The sequence below is a fragment of the Cebus imitator genome, unplaced genomic scaffold (assembly GCF_001604975.1).
Source record: "Cebus imitator isolate Cc_AM_T3 unplaced genomic scaffold, Cebus_imitator-1.0 Scaffold326, whole genome shotgun sequence".
NCBI classification, from domain to species: Eukaryota; Metazoa; Chordata; class Mammalia; order Primates; family Cebidae; genus Cebus; species Cebus imitator.
Window position 1 is genome coordinate 1,847,110 of NW_016107641.1, and position 19,543 is coordinate 1,866,652.

A 19,543-nucleotide genomic window follows, 5' to 3' on the forward strand; every position below is an offset into this window, starting at 1 on the left:
TAATGCACTCAACAAATGTTTGCTGGATGCTGGCCCTCCAGAAGGCATCAAAGCCACTCCCCAACTTAGAGCACTGAGAGTGAGAGCCACAAGAGGGGCCAACTGGGAAATGGCAAAGTCAAGATGAAGTCACCTCTCATCTCTCCCTGGTAAAAACGCACTCTGAACATACACAGTACATGCCATGCTGCCGACGGACGCCTTCCCCAGAGCCAGCCAGTCAACAGTCTCTAAGAACAATCCCATCCACCTGCTTCCATCTCTTACCAGGGGGAATTTTTCATATTTGGGGGTTTGGAATCAGAAAGCAAATAAAATCCACTTGGATTCAAATTCACTAATTTGAAATTTGTGATAATTCTGTGTTCATTGAATTATAATTGACCGTCAATAAAATAAGTCCTGCTAAGCCTGTCAACAGTGTGAGTAATATCATGACAGGTGGAGGGGTTTGCTCATTTATTTAACAGAGATTGCTTGCACTGTGCACTATGCTACATGAAAAAGAAACAGACAGGCATGGATCCCCGCCACCAATAAGCCCTCAGGTTAGCAGGAGGGACAAACATTAAACAACAAATCATCCAGTTAAATGCTCAATTATAATTATGGTAAGGGCTGCAAGATGATAGGTATAGCCTATGAAAAAGGGATTTAACGGGCGGACTTGGAATAGCCTGAGGAAGCTGCGTTATTGAAGGGACACGTGAACTGGGCTCCAAAGCACGTGTTGGAATTAACCCGGTAAGGATGAAAGGATGGAAGTAAAAAAGTCCAGGCAGAGGGAACATCATGTGCAGAGGCCCTGAGGCAGGAAGTAGGGTGGTGTGTTGAAGAAGCTGGAAAAAGACCAGGGCAGCTGGAAAGCCAAGCATGAGGGGAAAGATCGCACCAGGTGTGGACGGAAAGAGAGGATCTGTTTAAGGAGATTGATCTTCATTCCTTAAAACTGGAAAGCCTTTGAGGAATTCTAAGCAAGAGGTCAATATGAACAAGTTCGAGTGTTGAAAGCTGTCTCTTGGCACAGGGCAGGAATGGGCTCCTGCAGTGGTTCAAGGATCTGAGACAGCAGTTTGGGACACACAGGGACCATGGAGATGGAGACCAGGGTAGAAGGAGGAGAACTTTGGAGATGAAACTCACTGGAGTAGGAAATGGATGTCAAAGGGGAAGGCATAGGGAGGAGAAGGAGGAAGTCAAAGGTGATGTCAGGTTTCTGGGGTCCCCAGGGAGAAAGCCAGCTTGCAGAAGGCTCATGGATTCTGCTTTAAACATGTGAGTTGGAAGGGCTGTGAGATGGGTACCAAGCTGCCTGGTGGATGGGAGGAGGCATGGACTGCCGCCAGGCAAATGGCCTGGCCTGGTCACAGCCTCAGTGTGTGGATGCTTGCAGGGACCACGGTGTGGGGACAATCACCTGAATGGAGACTGTGGAGTGATAGGAGAAGAGGTTCCATGGCTGAGAGCAGAGGAAATCCAGCAGTCAAGGAGAGGAAGAGCTAAACATCCAGACAGGGAGGAGAGAAGAAAAGAGTCCAAGTGAAACAGCATCTCAAGTAGACAGTGGCCATGCGTCTAGGTTGCAGCCTAAAAGTTAAGTCAGATGAGGAGCAAAAATGACCCATCAGAAGATCCATCAGGGAGGAGTGAGGGCCAGACACTAAAGGCTGAGTGAAACGGGTAAGGAAATAATGGAGGTAGGGAGGAGATAGGAAGCATTTAAGAGAATAGTCTTTGAAGGCCATAGACATAAATAGGAATTGACCAGGTCATGATTAAATATTGATGTTTATTTCTATGCATTCATTAGACCAGGTTCCAAGACCTTGTTTAGAGCATGGCCCTGCCAGGTGCACTGTATCCTCCATCATGCTGCCTGAAGGGAGCACGCCCTTTCACCGGCAAAGTGCTCTATGAGCAAGACTTTTCACCAGTTCAGAGTGGCTTCCTTCAAATGCTTCAAAGTGGTGAGCAAGACAGATATTTGCTGGCCTCTGGAAAATTCATTCCAGCAGCAATGTCAGTGAGTCCATGAGGCAACTGCCTAGGGCAAAAGCCCAAGCACAGGGTGAGGGGTCCCCTAACCATTCACAAAATAAATGCCGCCATGTCGTTCTGCATCTCAGTCTCATCCATGTGTGGCACCAGGTGGGTTTCATTTTCATCCCTAAGTCAGATCTCAGTGGAGCTGCAGACAGGGGTGTGGCCTTATTATTTAGAGCTCCAAATGGATCGATCTGAATTTTTCGGAAGGCTGTAAGACCCAAGGCCAGGAGTCTTTCTCAACAAAATTCCTATTATCTTTTCCCTTTTTTTTCTGTGTCTCAAAAAAAAATTTTTTTTTGCCCTCCAGGAAAAAAAATCAGAATAAAGATAACCCAATTCAGAGCATTACCACAAATGGTTATTGAGCTTCTATTTATTGAGTTCAGTATACAAAGGTATACAAGACTCCCTTCCTGGGTTCAAGGGGCTTCCTTTCTAGTTAAGGAGAGAAAGCAGCGATTATCAGTTCTTGAAACATATGGGTCACGATGTATGAAGTGACAACACGGCTGAGCTATGGAAAAGGTAAACCCAGCATGCTTTGGGAACACGAAGGAGGCCCATCTAAGCCAGCCTGGGGAGTCAGGGATGGGTCCTCACCGTATGGTGGTAGACACAAAGCACCTCTGTGATTCTCCAAAGACATAGGCTCCACAATTTCAAGCTACTATGATTATTAATATTATTAATAAACTACCTTCAACTAGATTAATATCCAGGAGCTACAAGCTGGGAAAGGTCTTATGGAAACCCCAAAGGTCTGCATTTAAAATGTGCAGAGTGGATTTATTTTAATTAGTTCACTCTTCATTCTGAGCATTGTGAAAATCCTCCTGGGCAGCTTTTTGGTTCTTTTAGCTGTCAGAAGACTCAAGCCTCCTGCCAACAATGAATCCAATACTGTGCTGCCATTGCTGAGTGGACTCAACTTTCACTTCTCCAGTTCTCTTTGCTGCAAAACCCAACTTATCAGTTCACTGGGAAAAGGGCCTTGGGTCAGATTTTACTAGCAAAAAGTAATTCACAGCTGGTTCAGTCAAATTAGAAAACTCAAAGGCTTAAAACAGGTTTCTAAAAATGCCTTGGACCATCGACAAATTAATGAATATTAGAAGAGGTATAAACAGTCAAAAATGTCTGTTTTTTAGAATTTTGTTGAGCTCAAGTATGGATTCCTTTTCATTTTTGAAGGCCAACTACACTGCTGTATAACTGACATTTAAAGGTACTTTGGGTCGGGCATGGCGGTTCAACCCCATAATCCCAGCACTTTGGGAGGCTGAGGCAGACAGATCACTTGAGGTCAGGAGTTGAAGACCAGCCTTGCCAATATGGTGAAACCCTGTCACTACTAAAAATACGAAACTTAGCTGGGCATGGTGGTGCACACCTGTAAAATCCCAGCTACTTGGGTGGCTGAGGCACAAGAATTGCTTGAACCTGGGAGGCAGAGGTTGCACTGAGCCAAGATCACACCATTACACTCCAGCATGGGTGACAGAGCGAGACCCTGTCTCAAAAAATAAAATAAAATAAAATAAAAGATACTGAACTTCTTCACTGAACTTGTGCTTGGACCTTTGGTCATGTGGGTTCCACTGAAATTATTTTTCTTCTTTCTAGATGGGCAGTGATGACACCAAATATAAGCATAAAAAGACGTTTTAAAACTACAGATCCTAAAACCCAACACGGCAGGCTCCTGCAGCTTCCAGTGCTGTAACAGGTATGGAACTAACTCAACAGCAGCATATAGAAACACCTCTGTTTTTGGCCACTATACTGAATGGTACAATGGGGGCTGGGGGGAGAATGAGGTCAAGTTTATGACTGTCTCATCTGACCTCAGGTATATCAAATCAGAATTGAAGAAATTATCTGAATAAAGGTAGGAGAGTGGGGAGAGAGGGTCTCTTTTTCCTGAGGCAGAAGCATTGTGGTTATTTTCTGAATGCTCTGAAGATCAGTGAATATCCTTCACCACTGTTTGGAATGAGGATGTAAACCCTGGATTAGGTAGGGTTCTTCAGCCATAAGCAATAGAAGCAGAAACTGAACAAATGAGACAAAAATGCATATGTATTAAAAGAAAAATGGAGGCCTTGGAGACTCAAGGTGATGGCTAAAGTTCCAGCTAGGAAGTGTCAGGGGCCAGGCATAGTGAAAGCCCTACAACCAGCAAGGAAGCCTGAACACACGTCTGTCCTTGTGTGGGTCCAGGAGAATTGCCACAGTCCATAGGCCTGCCCTAGGTCTCACACCTGCTCTTGGCCCTGGGGAGCCTCTGCAGGCACCTTGACTTTCAGCCCCACTAAGACTGAAAACCAAAGGGAGAGGAAATTTCCCAAAAGGAATCAAGTGCTTTTTCTCAGAGGATGCAAGCTGAATATTCAGAAAACAAATAGCAAATACCTACTAATCTGAGGATATGTTTAATTGGGTAAAGGCTGCTTGCTTGACTTTAAGCTTGTAAATTTAGGTCTACAACTAACCTGTTTTTATCTAAATGAAAACGATCTTATTCTCATTCAAAGTGTAGAAACCCCCAATATTACTGAATTCAGCCATTGTCAAGATCAGAATCCCAGCACTGAGGACACCAGGAGACTCCTGACCATTTTTATAGGATCTCAGGGTACAGAAAACCTGACTCACAGTGGTCAAAGCCACTCAGATTCCATCAAATCCCACGCCAGCCTCGATAACACAGACTCGAGTGGGATGGTGCAGCCACAGGCTCACAGCTTAGCAGTGCTGGCCGGGACCTGGGCTCCTCACCCGTCCACACTGCCACCCTCTGCAGGTTGGCCTTCAATGGCCATTGCTTGTCTCAGAGCTGCAAAGTGAATTCAGTGTTATGGTTGAGTCATGCACCCCCCCCAAAAGACTCTCATAACTTCAGAATGTGACTTATTGGAAATAAGAGTGCTACAGAGGTATTATACATAGTTAAGATGAGGTTATTAAGGTAGGCTCTAATCCAGTATGACTGGTATCCTTATGAAAAGGGGATATTTGTGTAGGGCACAGTGACTTATGACTGTCATCCCAGCACTTTGGGAGGCCAAGGCCGGCAGATTACTTGAGCCTGGGAATTCAAGACTAGCCTGAGAAACATGGTGAAACCCCATTTATACAAAAAATACAAAAATTAACCAGGTATGGTATAGTGCACCTGTAGTCCCGGCTACTTGGTAAGCCAAGGCAGGAAGATCACTTGAGCCCAGGAGGTCGAGGCTGCAGTAAGCCATGATTACGCTGCTGCACTCCAGCCTGAGTAACAAAATGAAAAAAAATTAATAATTAAAAACTTTTTAAAAATTTTAAAAAAGAAAAATGAGGACACAAACAAGCATAGAGGAAAGATGATGGGAAGACACAGGGAGAAGATGACCATCCTCAAGCTAAGGAGAGAGGCTAGGACAGATTCTCCCTTACAGCCCTCAAAAGGAACTGACCCTGCAACACCTCGATTTTGGACTTCCAGCCTCCAGAACTGTGGGGCAATACATTTTCAATGTTTAAGCCATTGTTTGTCATGGCAGCCCCAGCAAAGAAATCAAGTAGTTTCTGGCTTCTTGTCTGCATTCAAGGTAGGAAGAATGGTACTGACAGAGCAGAGACAGCAGGAATTATTCCTTTGACCAGAAAGGCAGGAACTTTCACGGACTGTTGGCTGCTTCCATTGCTGTGACCACAGGCATATCCCCTGACCATGCTAGCTGCTTGGGAATCTGAAGATTGGAGCATGTGTCTTCTACTGGGGAAGATGTGAGCCCAGCCAGCCTTAGGGTCTCCCCTGCTCCCCATGCAAGCTGATGCTCTTTCCTTGTATGCAGCCTTCTAAAAAGCATATGCTGTTCTGAGTGTGTGCTTTCCATGGAGCCAGCAGCCTGCCTTTCAAGGTAGGGCTGAGGAGCCGGTGCAGAGAAGCCTTCCCAGAGCAGGCCAGTATCTCCTCATCAGCTCATTCAGTCCACTAGAACTCAGGTCCCATCCTTTCTCCAGCTCAGTTCTGTCGTTCACAGAAACAAGTCTGTCTGCTGATGAATCAACATTGGAAAGTCACCAGAGTGCTGTGGTCAAGAGATGGAAACAACAAACCCCAGTGATGCCTGGCCTCCAGGGTGAAAGACAAACATCACTGACAGCCTGGCAGCTCTGAGCTATGCCAGGATGCTACCCTAAACTCCTGGAGCCTTGCAGCGAAGCAACATGATCCCCACTCTAAAGAAACAGAATGGTTGCAATCTCACAGCACACATGCAGATGAGAGAGATGCACTGAAGTGGCGGGCAGCCAGCCTGTGGTCCCTCGGCAAGGGGACATGGAGCCTGGGGCTTCTGACATGCAGCTCGGCCTCCCTGATGGGAGCACCTTCACTGTCCATCTCCTGGAGCAATAGCAGTGACTAAGGCCAGCCAAGCAAAGACGGAAGAGCGTCGCCTGCTCAATTCTGCTGCTGTGAATGGGAGTTGTCTGGCAGTGTTTGATCTGCCATATGAACGCTTAGCAGCACCCTGCTAGATGTCCGCTGTCTTAGACACCCCTCACTTGCATGCACTCCGGGATCCATACATGCTATTTTATGTAACTTTTAGCGTACCCATTCTCTTATCCCCCGCCCCAGGCCGGGCAATGTTCTAGGCAATGGGAGGTATGTGTCCCAGGTGGAGCAGTAAGTATTCCAGAAGGCAGCAGCATCTGCAGACAGGATTCACAAGAGAACGCCATGCAGCACCATGCACCCATCAGGATGGGTACTATCAAAAAAGAAAAAAACAAAGCAGAAAATAACAAGTGTTGGCGAGGACGTGAAGAAACTGGAACCCTTGCACACTCTTGGTTGAAATGAAAATTGATGCAGCTACTACGGAAAACAGAAAAGAAGCTCCTAAAAACAATTAAAAATAGAACAGCCATATAATCCAGCAATTCCACTTCTAGGGATATACCCAAAAGAATTGAAAGCAGGACCTTGGAGAGAGATTTGCACACCCACATTTGTAGCAACATCAGTCACAATAGCCAAAAGTTGGAAGCAACCCAAGTGTTCATCAATGGAGGAATGGGGAAGCAAAATGTGATATATACACATACATATACACACACACTATATATATATATATATATATATATATACACACACACATATACACACTATGTATATATACATACATATACACACTATATATATACACATACATATACATGCTATATGTATACATATATACACACAATATATATATACACATACATATACACACACAATATATATACATACATATACACACTATATATATACATGCATATACACACTATATATATATACACACATACATATACACACAATATATATATACACATACACACTATATATATATACATACATATACACACTATATACACACATACATATACACACAATATATGTATATATACATACATATACACACTATATACATATACACACAAAATATACACGCATACATATACACACTATATATATACACACATGCATATACACGCAATATATATATACATACATATGCACACAATATATATACATATATGTGTGTATATATGTATATATCACACACATACACACATATACATAGTGGAATACTATTCAGCCTTGAAAATGAAATTCTGGCACATGCTATAACACAGATAAACCTTGAGGACATCATGTGACTGGGGTCCCCATGTCACAGCAAGACAGGAGGGCTGGAGACATGCCAGGGATGCTGACTTCCCCTCCCTCCAGGCTCCTGCAAGCACGTCCACTGCCCACCCCCACGGGCTGGTCCCAGAGGTAAGGGGCCCAGGCAATGCAGACTCTGGGGACCGTATCCTCTTGGGGTGGCTCTGGGATGAGGGGCAATCAGTGAACAGACAACCTAGCAGTCCCCACATGCCTTCCACTGACATTCTAATCATGGGTAAACCACAAAGATGTAAACTGAACCTTAGATCATGCTCTGTAACATGAAGAAAATAAACCACGCACAGAGAGAAAGATGAGCAAGGAGGAAATACTCCATGGAATATCAGGGAAGGGCTCTGCAAAAACACCGCTGAACTTCAGGCACTGTATGGGTCCAATTCTGCGGAAGACCAGAACCAATAGTATATGTTGGTACAGAGAGATAGCAATCTATTTTAAGGAATTGGCTTGAATGACTGTGGAGGCTGGCAAGTCCAAAATGGGCATAGCTAGAGACCCAGGAAGAATTGATGTTTGGAGATAAGTATGCACCCCTTGAAACCATCACCACAATCCATGCATAAACCCATCCATCACCTCCAAACATTTCCTCCCACCCCTTTTATTCATTGTTTTTGTCTGTATGTGTGATAAGAGCATTTAACATAAGATCTATCCTCAGCAAATTGCAAGCACACAACACAGTATTGTTAACTACAGGCACCTGCTGTACATCAATCTCCAGAACTAATTCATCTTGCATAACTGAAACATCTCATCCTTTAACAAACAACTCCCCACTTCCCTGCTCTCCAGCCTCTGACAACCCCCATTCTACTCTCTGCTTCTGTGAGTTTCACTATGTCAGATTCCTCACGTAGCTGACATCACGCGTATTTGTCTTTCTGTGACTGGGTTGTTTCTCTTAACATAATGTGCTCCAGGGTCACCCACGTTGTCACAAATTTCAAGATTTCCTGCCTTTTTAAGGTGGAATAATTCTATTGTATGCATACACCACATTTTCTTTATCCATTCATCCATCGATGGAAATTTAGTTTGCTTCTGTATCTTGGCCATTGTGAGTAATGAACATGTGGGTGTAGATACCTCCTTAAGACCCTAATTTCACTTCCTTTAGGCCTGTACCCAGATATGGGAACGCTGGATCAGATAGTAGTTCTAGTTTTAATTTTTTGAGGAATCTTTATACTGTTTCCCACAGTGACTACATCAATTTACATTTCCACCAATAGTGTACAGAGGTTCCCTTTTCTCCACACCCTTACCAACACTTGTCATCTTTTCTTTCTTTGAGAACAGCGGTCCTAGCAGGCAGATTGTGATATCTCCTTGTAGCTTTTATTTGCAATTCCCTGATGGTTAGTGTAGGTGAGCACCTTTTTATATACCTGTTTGCCATTACTATGTCTTCTTGAAGAAATATCTGTTCAGTTCCTCTACCCATTTTTAAATCAGAAGGTTTTGGGTATTGTTTTGTTTTGTTTGTTATTCAGTTGTAGGCGTTTCTCATGCATTTTGGATATTAACCCTTTATCAGATATGCAGTTTGAAAACATTTTCTTCCATTCCGTGGAACACCTTTTCATTTTTGTGATTGTTTCCCTTGCTGTGCAGAAGCTTTTGAACTGATGTAATCCCAGTTGCCTATTTTTGCTTTTGTTGCCTGTGACCTCAGTCTTTTTACTCTTAGGGCCTTCAGCTAATTAAATGAGAGCCACCTGCCTTACAGAAGATAAACTGCTTTCCCTAAAGTCTGCTGATTTTAGGGAAATCACATCTAAAAAATACCTTCACAGCCGTAGCTAGACTGATCTAGAATCTAGACATATAGCAGGCTGGCCATGTTGATACATAAAATTAACCATCACAGGCACTATTTTCCAACTGGACGAGCACATATTCTTGCATAGAGCTGGATACCCTGTTCACACCCTGCACTTTTTTCTTTCGCAGAGAAAAAAAAATCCCCACTTTACAATTACATCTGGTCAATGAGAAGCTCTAGTTTTGTGGGAAGAGGGAAACACCTAACCTTGCCAGAATCATCACCAGAGGCGCCTGCCGGCTGACTAGGACAGCTTTCCTGGAGACAACAGATGATGCAGGGAAATAAGAAGTGCACAGACGGGTTCAGCGACTCCTCCAGCATCGGCAGTGTGTTGGATGATGCAGACAGGGAGGTGAGCAGCCTCACAGACCGGGCGTTCCGGAGCCTGTGCATCTCAGAGGACACATCCTTCCATGACTCTTACCTGGCCGTGTCCCCAGATATCAGCCGACAGGTGTTTGGGACTCTCCAGCAGAGAACAGTGAGCCACACCCAGAGGAAAAGTGGCATTTGGAGCCAGTTGCCATCGCAGGGCACAGAACATTCAGGCTGGGCGGCCACCTTCCAACAGCTGCCTAAGTACGTTCAGGGAGAGGAAAAGTACCCCAAAACCAGCCCCCCACCAACACCAGTCCAGAGGAGACTGGAGGTGCCAGTTTCCGGTCTCCGGAGCAGCAACAAGCCTGTCTCCAAAGTATCAACACTAATTAAATCTTTCAACAGGACTGAGACCCAACATTGTGAGAACAGAACCACTACCAGCAAGCCTCCAGCTCTGAAAAATCCCCCCAAATTTGCCCCTCTTCCAGAAAGCAGTGTCAACTTCTGCTTTGATTCTGCCTTTCTGACAGTCAGGAGGGTGCCCGCTGAAGTTTCCAACACCCATCAGAACAGCCACCTGCCCAGCAGAAAACACAGAGAACAGGAGTCCCCCAAGAATCCAGAAATGGCCTGTCATGGCTCCAGCAGCTTCCTCCCGGCAGCCGATGACGTGACCAGCTCATCTGAGTCAACGTTCCCCTCTCCACACCACAAGCCAGCCACTGGTGAGCCTGGGAGAGGAAAAGGCACCTTTCTACACAGTGAAAATAGTGCTTTTGAGTCGTGGAATGCCCACCAACCAAAGCTGCTGGAGAGAAAGGACGCGGCTGGAACAGTCCCAGAAAGCAAAGCTCCCAAGCACTATGGGGATTCGACCTTGCTAAGAGAACCCTGTCCTCCTGAGTGCACAGTCTCTCCCTGCCAGGTCCAGGCCCGCTGCAGTCAGGAAGAGAACAGAGTGGCAGCAGGAGCTCTGTCCACATCTGTACCTTGGGGGTACAGGGATCCAGGATCCCAGGTATTTGATGTGGAAGGAAAAGCTCCCAGTTCACAGCCTGATTCTCAAGAGAAGCCAGCCCAGCCCCCATGGAGGAAACCAAAGACTGGCAAGAAAGGGAAAGAAAGTCTACAAGATGCTTCAGAAGAAAAGACACAGACCAACAGGAAAGGCCCACCTTTGTATACAAAACACAAACCCCAGGGACAGTTTCCAGAAAATGATGCTCTTGACCTGCCTGTGGAACCCAATGAACATTATGATCCCCCGTTTAACATCAGTAAGCTCCTGACCCCCATCATACCCAGCAAGCATGCCCTGGATTCAGCAGAGAGCCAGCCAGCAGAGAGAACCCCATCACCCCCAGGACAGCTAAATGGATACCAAGAGAAGGAGCCCAGTGAATGTCAATCTCGAGACAGCTACAAGTCCAAAGCCCCTAGCCTGCTGTTCAACCTCAAGGATGTGCGGAAGCGTGTTAAGAGCACATACAGTTCCTCACCTCTCTTGAAAGGGCTTGATGAGAAAACCAGAGGTAAGGCTGACAGAAAGCAAGAACCCGTGAGCAACGGTGTCATCCTCCCCAACGGGCTTGAGGAAAGCCCTCCAAACCAGATTTCTAAGGAGAGACCTGCCAATGACCCCACTGCATCGCACATCAATGCCCAGCAGGACCCTACAGCCGACCCCAGTGAGCCCTCTGCAGACAGCTATCTAACCCTCAGCACAGCTCCGACTATCATCAAAGCCCCCTTCTATGTCAATGGGGAGGCTTCTGAGAGAAGCAGTTATGAGAACGAGGAAGCGGAGCGAGAGTTGGAGATGGGTCCTGCTGGGTCCGGCTGGTGTCCAGACTCCAGGGAACGCCGCTCCAGGAAGCACCTCTCCCTAAGGCTTTGCAATAGGGATCCTGAGCCTGGTGGGGCTACGGAGAAAATGAAGACCCGCCAGCTAGAGAATGGGCTCTCCAGATCTGTGTCCCAAGAGACAGAACCTGAGAGGGAAGCAGGACTTCAGAACACACACTTGAACCAGAAATTCTCCCCAGGTCCCCTCTCTCCTGAGGAGGAAGATGTGTTTTATAGTGACAGCCAATCTGATTTCATGCCAAGCCTCAAAGGTAAGGCCAAATTCAGCACTAGCTCTTCAGATCAATCCTTTGCCTCGTTTGATGATCAACAGAAGACGTGGTTTACTGAGAACCAGCGGGAAGACAGGAGGAAGGACGTGAATGCAGGTGACAGTCAGAAGGATGAGAAGGAGAATGTGATGGGGAAGGATGAGCTGCAGTACTGTGCCTTAAACAATGGGCATGCGTGCTTGGAAGAGCGCAGCCAGGGGGAAGCATTGCAAAGAGAAGGGGAAAGTGTGTCTGGAGGAAGAATCAGGAAGGCATCAGCAGAGGAAGCTAATTTCAGAGGCTCTCAGATTGGAAGAAATAAGGGTACAACCTTTTCACAGGCTAAAGACCTTACCCCCTCCCCATCTGCTGCTTCAAACAAGCACATGCTCTTTACGATTAAAGACAACACCCTCAGAGCCACCCCCGTAATTAAACCTATCATGCTGCCTCTCCTGAGGACCATGTCCTTGGAGGACTCCCTCGGCAGTGGCCACAAAGAGGAGGAACTGTCAAGGCCAGAATGGGGTGAGGATCCTGGTTTCTGTGCCCCCGAAAACCAGGACATTCTTGGTACATCGACAACCACTAACACGCAGGGCACACGCGTGAATTGCATGGCCAGTGAGGTCACGGGGGAACCCCAGCAGGAGTCCAGCACAGCCAGGATGGAGGCCTCTCAGCCAGCACCAAAGGACACATCTATGCCTCCGGTAGGAGACTGGGACAGGGTGAAGCCACCCCCAGATGCAGCATACAGCATCGTGGCAAGCAATGGCAAGAGCAGTTCCAAAGACCCAGGGAAGCTGGCAGTCCCACAGCACATCCCCACCATCGCTTTACCTGAGGGTGACGAAGAAGACCAGCCACCCCCGGGGCAGCCTGAACCCTGTTGGGAACAGCAGACACCAGGTTTCAAGAGTCACTTTTTGTCCACACCCAGAGCAGGCCCTGCTGGCAGAAGACCGGTCCCTGGTGAGACGGTGAATTCTCCCAATTCCAGCTCCCTGGGGGAGAGCAGCGCCTGCTCCCCTGCCGCCAGCAGCATTTGGGATGAGGCTTCCCAGGCCCCCGAAGAACAGGAGCTGCTGCCCAAGGAGCCTCCTCAAGCCAACCCCTGGGCCAGCCCCAGTCCTGCCAGGGTCACCCGGAGGGAAGACCTGACCCATGCCCTGGTATGGGAGGGCGGCTCTGATCCCCAGCTTGAGCTGCTGGCCGAAGACCTCCGGACGCTCTCTCCAAGAGGTCCATTGCTGGATGTGGCCACCAGCCCAGCAGGCCCTCCTGGGAGACTTGAGCTTCCTGCACAGCTGGAGAGGGCAGCAAGCAAACCACCTGCAGTCCCACCCAAAACAGAGAAAGCCCTGCGGAGGGCGAAGAAGCTGGCAAGCAAAAGGAGGAAGACTGACCAGACACAGGAGAAGCATGGCGAGCCACAGGAAGGAAAGTTCTGCCCGGAGGACTTGGAGCAGGCAGAGCAAAGGCCACTGTGCCCCAGAGAGAGGCCTCGACACAGTTTCCCCATGGTCCGTTCCCTGCCCCCTCCCATGCACCGCCACTCCGTGTCCAGCTTCTCCGAGTCTGCCGGGAGACGGCCTGGGGGCCCCCAGTCCCTCACACCCCTGCCCACTTACCCCGCCACCCAGAAGGTCCTTCAGGATCCACAGTCCGGGGAGTACTTTGTCTTCGACTTGCCACTCCAGGTGAAAATCAAGACCTTCTATGACCCAGAGACGGGCAAGTATGTCAAGGTCTCCATCCCGTCCTCCGAGGGGACCTCACCAGAGCCGCCCCCACCGGATGCCCTTGCTGCTCCCTATGTGCTGTACCCTGGCTTCCAACCGGTGCCTGTGACGGCCTTGATGCCACTGCGCTGCTCGTCTCAGCTCTCCACTCCCACCTTCCTCAGGCAGGGCCCTCGCACTTCTGTGGCCCACACCAGGCCCCAGAGTGTCCACGAGGCTGGACTACAGCTGACCCCAGGGCCTCATGGTGACTGCACCCCACACTCTGCCGGCCAGCGCCCCCATAGGCCTCCCCAGAGCCCAGGAGAGGAGGGCGCAGAAGCTCCAGGCCTGGGCATCATCTCCACCGGAGACCTAGAGGACTTTGCCACAGAAGGCATTTCTTGAGTTACTGCAGACTGATCTCCACCCCCAGATGAACCCAGAGGAGCTGACTTCCCCCTCCCCGAGAACAAGCAACAGACACACACACACACACACACACAAAACACAGGCACACACGCGCGCATGTTCACACGCACGCACGCTCATCAATATACTTAGCCTTTTTGGATCCCTAAGTCCAGAAGGCAGCAGGGATCCCGAGACAACCTCACCCGAAGGGCTCCCGGGCTCTCCTCTGATGGAGGGGCGCTGCTTGCTTGGCCTGGTCCCTTCCATGTCAGTTCCCAGGTGCACTCTACTCCAGCCCTTCTCCTTCACTTCCTTCCCCCCTGTCCTGGCCTGCCCTGCTCTTCCCTGGCCCTGCCAACCAGGTGGGTGTGGCAAGGGCACCACCTGGTCCTGAGGGTCCCTGTGCACCCGCACCCACCCGCTCACTTGTAGGCTCCTTGGTGAGCAAACCCTTGGGGCCCCCAGCTCAGACACAACAGCAGTTTCAGGTCACCTCAGACTGGCTGAGGACCAGCCCAGGGCAATCTTGCAGAAATGATTATTTACATAGAATGAGTTTCCTTCACAGGAAGAAACTTGCCTATGAAAGCTATTTTCTGATCAAGAAAAGGCCACTTTTTAAAAAGTGAAACAAGTTTGCAGATAAGGTTCTGTCCCTGGACTCCTGTCTTCCTTCTGTGGGCAGTGGGGTCCAGGGCTGACAGAGCCACCTCCCTGTCTTCCACAGCCTGGCATCTCACCTTGTCCCTTCAACACCTGTTCATGCCTTTGCAGGGCCAGGCCCTCCACTAGGTCCTGCCCCAATTCAGTGACCAGTACCTGTGCCCTGCACTCAAAAGGAAATTGTGTTCTCACCCCCTCACCCCCTGCCAGTTCCTGACCTTGGGGATTTGGAGAGAAGTATCGGATTAACTCAAGAGTCTGAGCGTTTTACCTAATGAAACTGGGGGCCACTGGCCCAGCACAGTAAAGCCAAAATCCACACTGAAGTCTGTAGTGGGAGAAAGGAGGGTGTTTATTTGCAGGCACCGAGCAAGAAGAATCAGGCAGCTCACACTTCAAACCTGCTCCCCAGTGGCTTGCCAGCATGGATTTTTAACGGCAAGGGAAATTTTCAGGAAAGCAGAAGTCACAGGTGAAATTGTAAATCAATACATGGAGGGTACATATTGGTTTGGCCTAAAAAGGCAGGATATCTTGAAGCAGGGGCTTATGGGTCATAGGTGGAGTCCAAAATTTTTGGAATTGCAATTGGTTAAGGAAGAGAAGCTTTGTTTAAAAATGTGGGTTAGCAGAAAGGAATGTTAGCTCTGGCTTGTTGGGAGGACTTTCCCCAAGCCCCTCAGGAGGAAATTTAGAACAAAGAGCCATGCTCCAAGTTCAGTCCTCAGTTCCCTCTTATCTGAGGTCTCTGTGCCAGTGGATCCGTATGGTGGAGTCTGGGTTTCTGAAAAACCACTCAGAGACACCTGTTCAGATGTTCTCTTTAGTTTCCAGAGGGAACCAAACACCCCACGGTTCTAGCTTACTTGGCTGTTGTTTTAGGTTACTATTACCTTCCTGCTTATCAAGTTGCTCATTTGCTTCTCAGGGCTAGCTGGGTGCTTGTAATTTCCCTTGAAGGAGGCCAAGATTTTCCTGTATTTCCACAGTTGGGGAGGGGTCCCTGCCCCATCTCAAGAGCAGGTGCCCACTTGCAGGTAGCCAATTAGGAAGGAAACGAGCACCCAGGGTCCTGGTAGATTCCATGCCACGGCTTCTACAGAAGCCTCTTAATTCTTGTTCAACTGGAAACACAGGGCCAAAACGTGCCTCCCTCCTTGTTTAGAAACCTCAGCAGCTGCCAGGACTGTGCTGCCCAGGGTCCAGGGGACCATGCAAGATGCATCGTCCTTGTCCTGTTGTTGCAAAGGTGCTGTTTCCATACTGGGAGGATAGGGAGGCATTCAGTAAACCAAGTCCCAGACTCACACAAACACAGGGGTTTTGCCCACACTTCAGGTCATCATTTGGATTCAAGATTTCATACCCATTTGTTTTCCCAACAAGCGCAGCCACACCTCAGGATATGACAATACCACACAAACCCCCACCCCCACCCCCATCAATGCCATTCAGTTTGGCCACACCTGTCACCAGCCAGGAGTACAGGCAAACCACTGTCCCAAAATCTGGTTCCCATGAGTCACTCACTGGGTGCAAGCAACAAGAACGAAGTTGCATTTTGGCCCTGGCTCCAAGTCACCTCAAGCATCCTCTCCACTTTGTTTTCATCTCACTAAAACATGAGAAGGAATATCTTATTTTACAGTTCTCAGGGTCCGAGGAAAAGAATTGCCTAACAAAGGAAGAGTGCCTCCGTTCAACAAGAACCACAGTTATAGTAAATATGTCCCCTCAGGGGAAAATATTACTTTGGGGAACTTATTTTGGGGAAGCAATCTTCTTCCTTAGAACCGTATTGACAGGGCTGTGGGCAGAGCTGGACACATAAAGACTTGCTCCCAGCAAGTCAGCTAGAAGGATACCTCGCTCCCTTACAGCAATAGGCCTGTGTTCGTGAAGCAGATAATGCCAGGGGACACAAGCAGAGAGTCTCCACCCAGTGAAGCCCAACTCACTGGCCAGTGATGCTTTCCTCTTTCCCTTTGCTCCTGAGGGAGGTCATGGATGCCTCTGTTCTTCTTCCTCACTCTCTCCTTCTCTTTCTTCCTTCCTTATCTCCCTCCCTCCTTCTCTCTCTTTCTTCCTTCTTTCCTCCCTCTTTCATACAAACGTTTGCTCTGTGCCAGGCACTTTGATTGGCGCTGATGATACCATGACAATAAGATCTTGTCTCTCTACTCAAGGAGTTAAAATTTAACAGAGAGAGGAGACAATCACAATCCCACATATTAAGTAATTTAATAGGTTGCTCTAAGGAGCACCTAACTTGGTCTGGCCTAAGGAGTTGGCGCCTGAACCAAGTCAGAAAACACAAAGCTATCCATTAATTTATGAAAAAAATCAGAATTTCCCCAGCTATAATCTATCAAAGATGACATTGATTAAATACTAATAGAGTTGTCTTGCCATATCAAAGGGTATTAATTCAGCTAATTGTTCATCAGCATTTCTAACCAGCACAAAAGCTGAACCAGTGTAGCCTCACAGGATAGACCTTTATTGATAGGTCCTTCAGCTTCTGAATTGATATTTCACTCACAGGGGTTGCCCAGAAAAACCACTATTTCTACTATTGTGTTTAGTAGGACAGTGGTAAGATTTATGAGAACACGTTGTTTGTGGAAATTACAGATGTTGTCTGCATCTTCTGTGTAATGCCCTGGCCCTTTTCTGTGAGTACAACCCCTCTCAATGTCTCCTGGGGAGAGGGCATGGAGGTGGAGCACCTCCGGGGAACAGTTGAAGGTCCCAGGCTGTTTAGCTAAACATGACCAAGGGCTCACATGATCAAGATTGTACCATGTGCTGGCCCATGAGTGCGGAGCTTGAGCCTGGACTGGGTTCTCCAGTAAACCCATCAGAGATGCCCTCATTAGCCTCATTTTACTGTAATGGAAACAAAGGTGTCAGGATGGGATGTAACTGCCCACAGTCATAGAGCCACTAAGTGAGGGGCCACTCCAGGGACTTGGGCCCCTCTTACTTCTAGGTGGACTCTTTAACCCTCAGCCAGTGCTTTGTAAGCGCGGTCCCTGGAGCAGCAGCCTCCACATGACCAGGGGCTTGTGAAAAGTCCAGAATCCCAATCTCCATCTTCACAAGCTTCCACAGGTGGTGGATCCATTTGTGCATTGAATTCTAAGTGCTGTCAGCCTCTGCTCAGCCTGGATAAATTTTGGGGCCATGCATTGGATGTCTTCATGTCTCTACAGCATTGTTTTGTGCAAAGGAAAAGAGAGCAGTATATCTAGGTGGGGGAGTTGTGGGAAAGCTGATTGACACTCAGCGTGAGAAAGACATCTCTGAGGACGAGCATCACCTTTTTTTTTTTTTTTTTTTTTTGAGACAGAGTCTTGCTCTGTTGCCCAGGCTGGAGTGCAGTGGTACGATCTCAGCTCACTGCAACCTCCGCCTCCAGGGGCAAGCAATTCTCCTGCCTCAGCCTCCTGAGTAGCTGAGATTACAGGTGTGCACTATTGCACCTGGCTAATTTTTGTATTTTTGGTAGTGACGGGGTTTCACCATGTTGGCCCGGCTGATCTTGAACTCCTGACCTCAAGTGATCCTCCCAGCTTGGCCTTCCAAAGTGCTGGGATTACAGGAGTGAGCCACCACACCCGGCCACTAGCATCATCTTGACATTGTGTCAACTGCTGGGGATAGCTGAGCTCCCCGCCACTGGAGACGTACAATGGAAGCTGATGACCCCTTTTCTAAAACAAAGATGGACTCAGATATCAGAAGGGACCTAACCATCTTTTGGAACCCCAGGCTACTTTGGGGGCCCCAGTATGCCAGTGGCAAAGATGCGAGGTCTCAACAGGGGGTGGTCATAGGCACATGATGGAAAACATTTGCATACAAAAGGGGAGCTCTGTGGCAAAACCTGAATTCTGTGCATGTGGAAAACATTTTGTCCCGGATACACCATGAAGTTGGACACATCTGTTTATACAGGTCTTCCAAATCATTCAGATATGCAGTCCAAGGTGACTGGAGCAAACTCAGAGCCACGTCCCCGAGCTTGTCACCACCAGAGCCTTGTTTAGGCTTCCTCAGTGTCACCACGCAGAGCCACCTGAACGGAGGGCTCTTCCCTTCCACCTGGTGGCTGTGTGGGCCCCTCCCGTAGCTACCGGCTCCCAGCAGAATGCTGCAGGCTGCCTGGGCCTCAGAATCGTTTGCGCACTTGTTAACACTTATTAGTCATGCAGGCCCTATTTCCAATTCACCTCATCAGATTCTCCAAGTGTGGGAAAAGGTCACTGCAGAGGCTCAAGTTCTCAGGAAGTTCCGGTTCACCCAGACTCTCAAACGCCACTCCAGAGCAGAGTTTCACACCTGAGCCCCACATCTGGCCAGGCGCTGCCGGACCCAGAGTTCTGTCCACGGACACCCTCCTGTGGAAGGTTATGTGGAGGGCAAGAAGAACTCAGAGGCACTGTTTTCTCCACCTGGAAGCTATGAATGGGGAAAGGCATGGCAGCTCTGGAGGGCCACCCAGGGCAGTGCCAGCCCTGCCCAGAGCCACCCGGCCTGTCTGCTTCCTGCTACCACACCTTCCCCTCCTCCTCCAGGTGTGCTCCAAAGCTCTATCAAGAGGCTACTCTTCCACAGAAGGGAGGAGGAGGAGGGGCATTGTTAGAAATAAAGACTTCCCTTTGAAGGGAAGTTCAAACTTTTCCTCTGAAGGTTT

General features: G+C 48.3%; 1 protein-coding gene across 5 annotated transcripts in view; it reads left to right on the top strand.

Moving 5' to 3' along the window:
• The window catches only part of CUNH10orf71 (chromosome unknown C10orf71 homolog), a 29,607-nt gene extending 12,117 nt beyond the window's left edge, over positions 1 to 17,490 (top strand). For 3 of the 5 annotated variants that reach the window (XM_017504684.2, XM_017504682.2, XM_037729983.1), the window contains 2 exons: positions 3,670 to 3,772; positions 9,731 to 17,490. In XM_017504684.2, coding sequence (XP_017360173.1) covers positions 9,874 to 14,175 — 4,302 coding nt within the window. In that variant the 5' untranslated portion in view covers positions 3,670 to 3,772; positions 9,731 to 9,873 and the 3' untranslated portion in view covers positions 14,176 to 17,490. Of the gene's footprint in view, positions 1 to 2,376; positions 2,572 to 3,669; positions 3,773 to 5,885; positions 5,989 to 9,730 lie in introns of those variants that run through there. The other 2 variants (XM_017504683.2, XR_001818024.2) reach the window with 2 other exon arrangements.
• Positions 17,491 to 19,543: the final 2,053 nt, after the last annotated feature.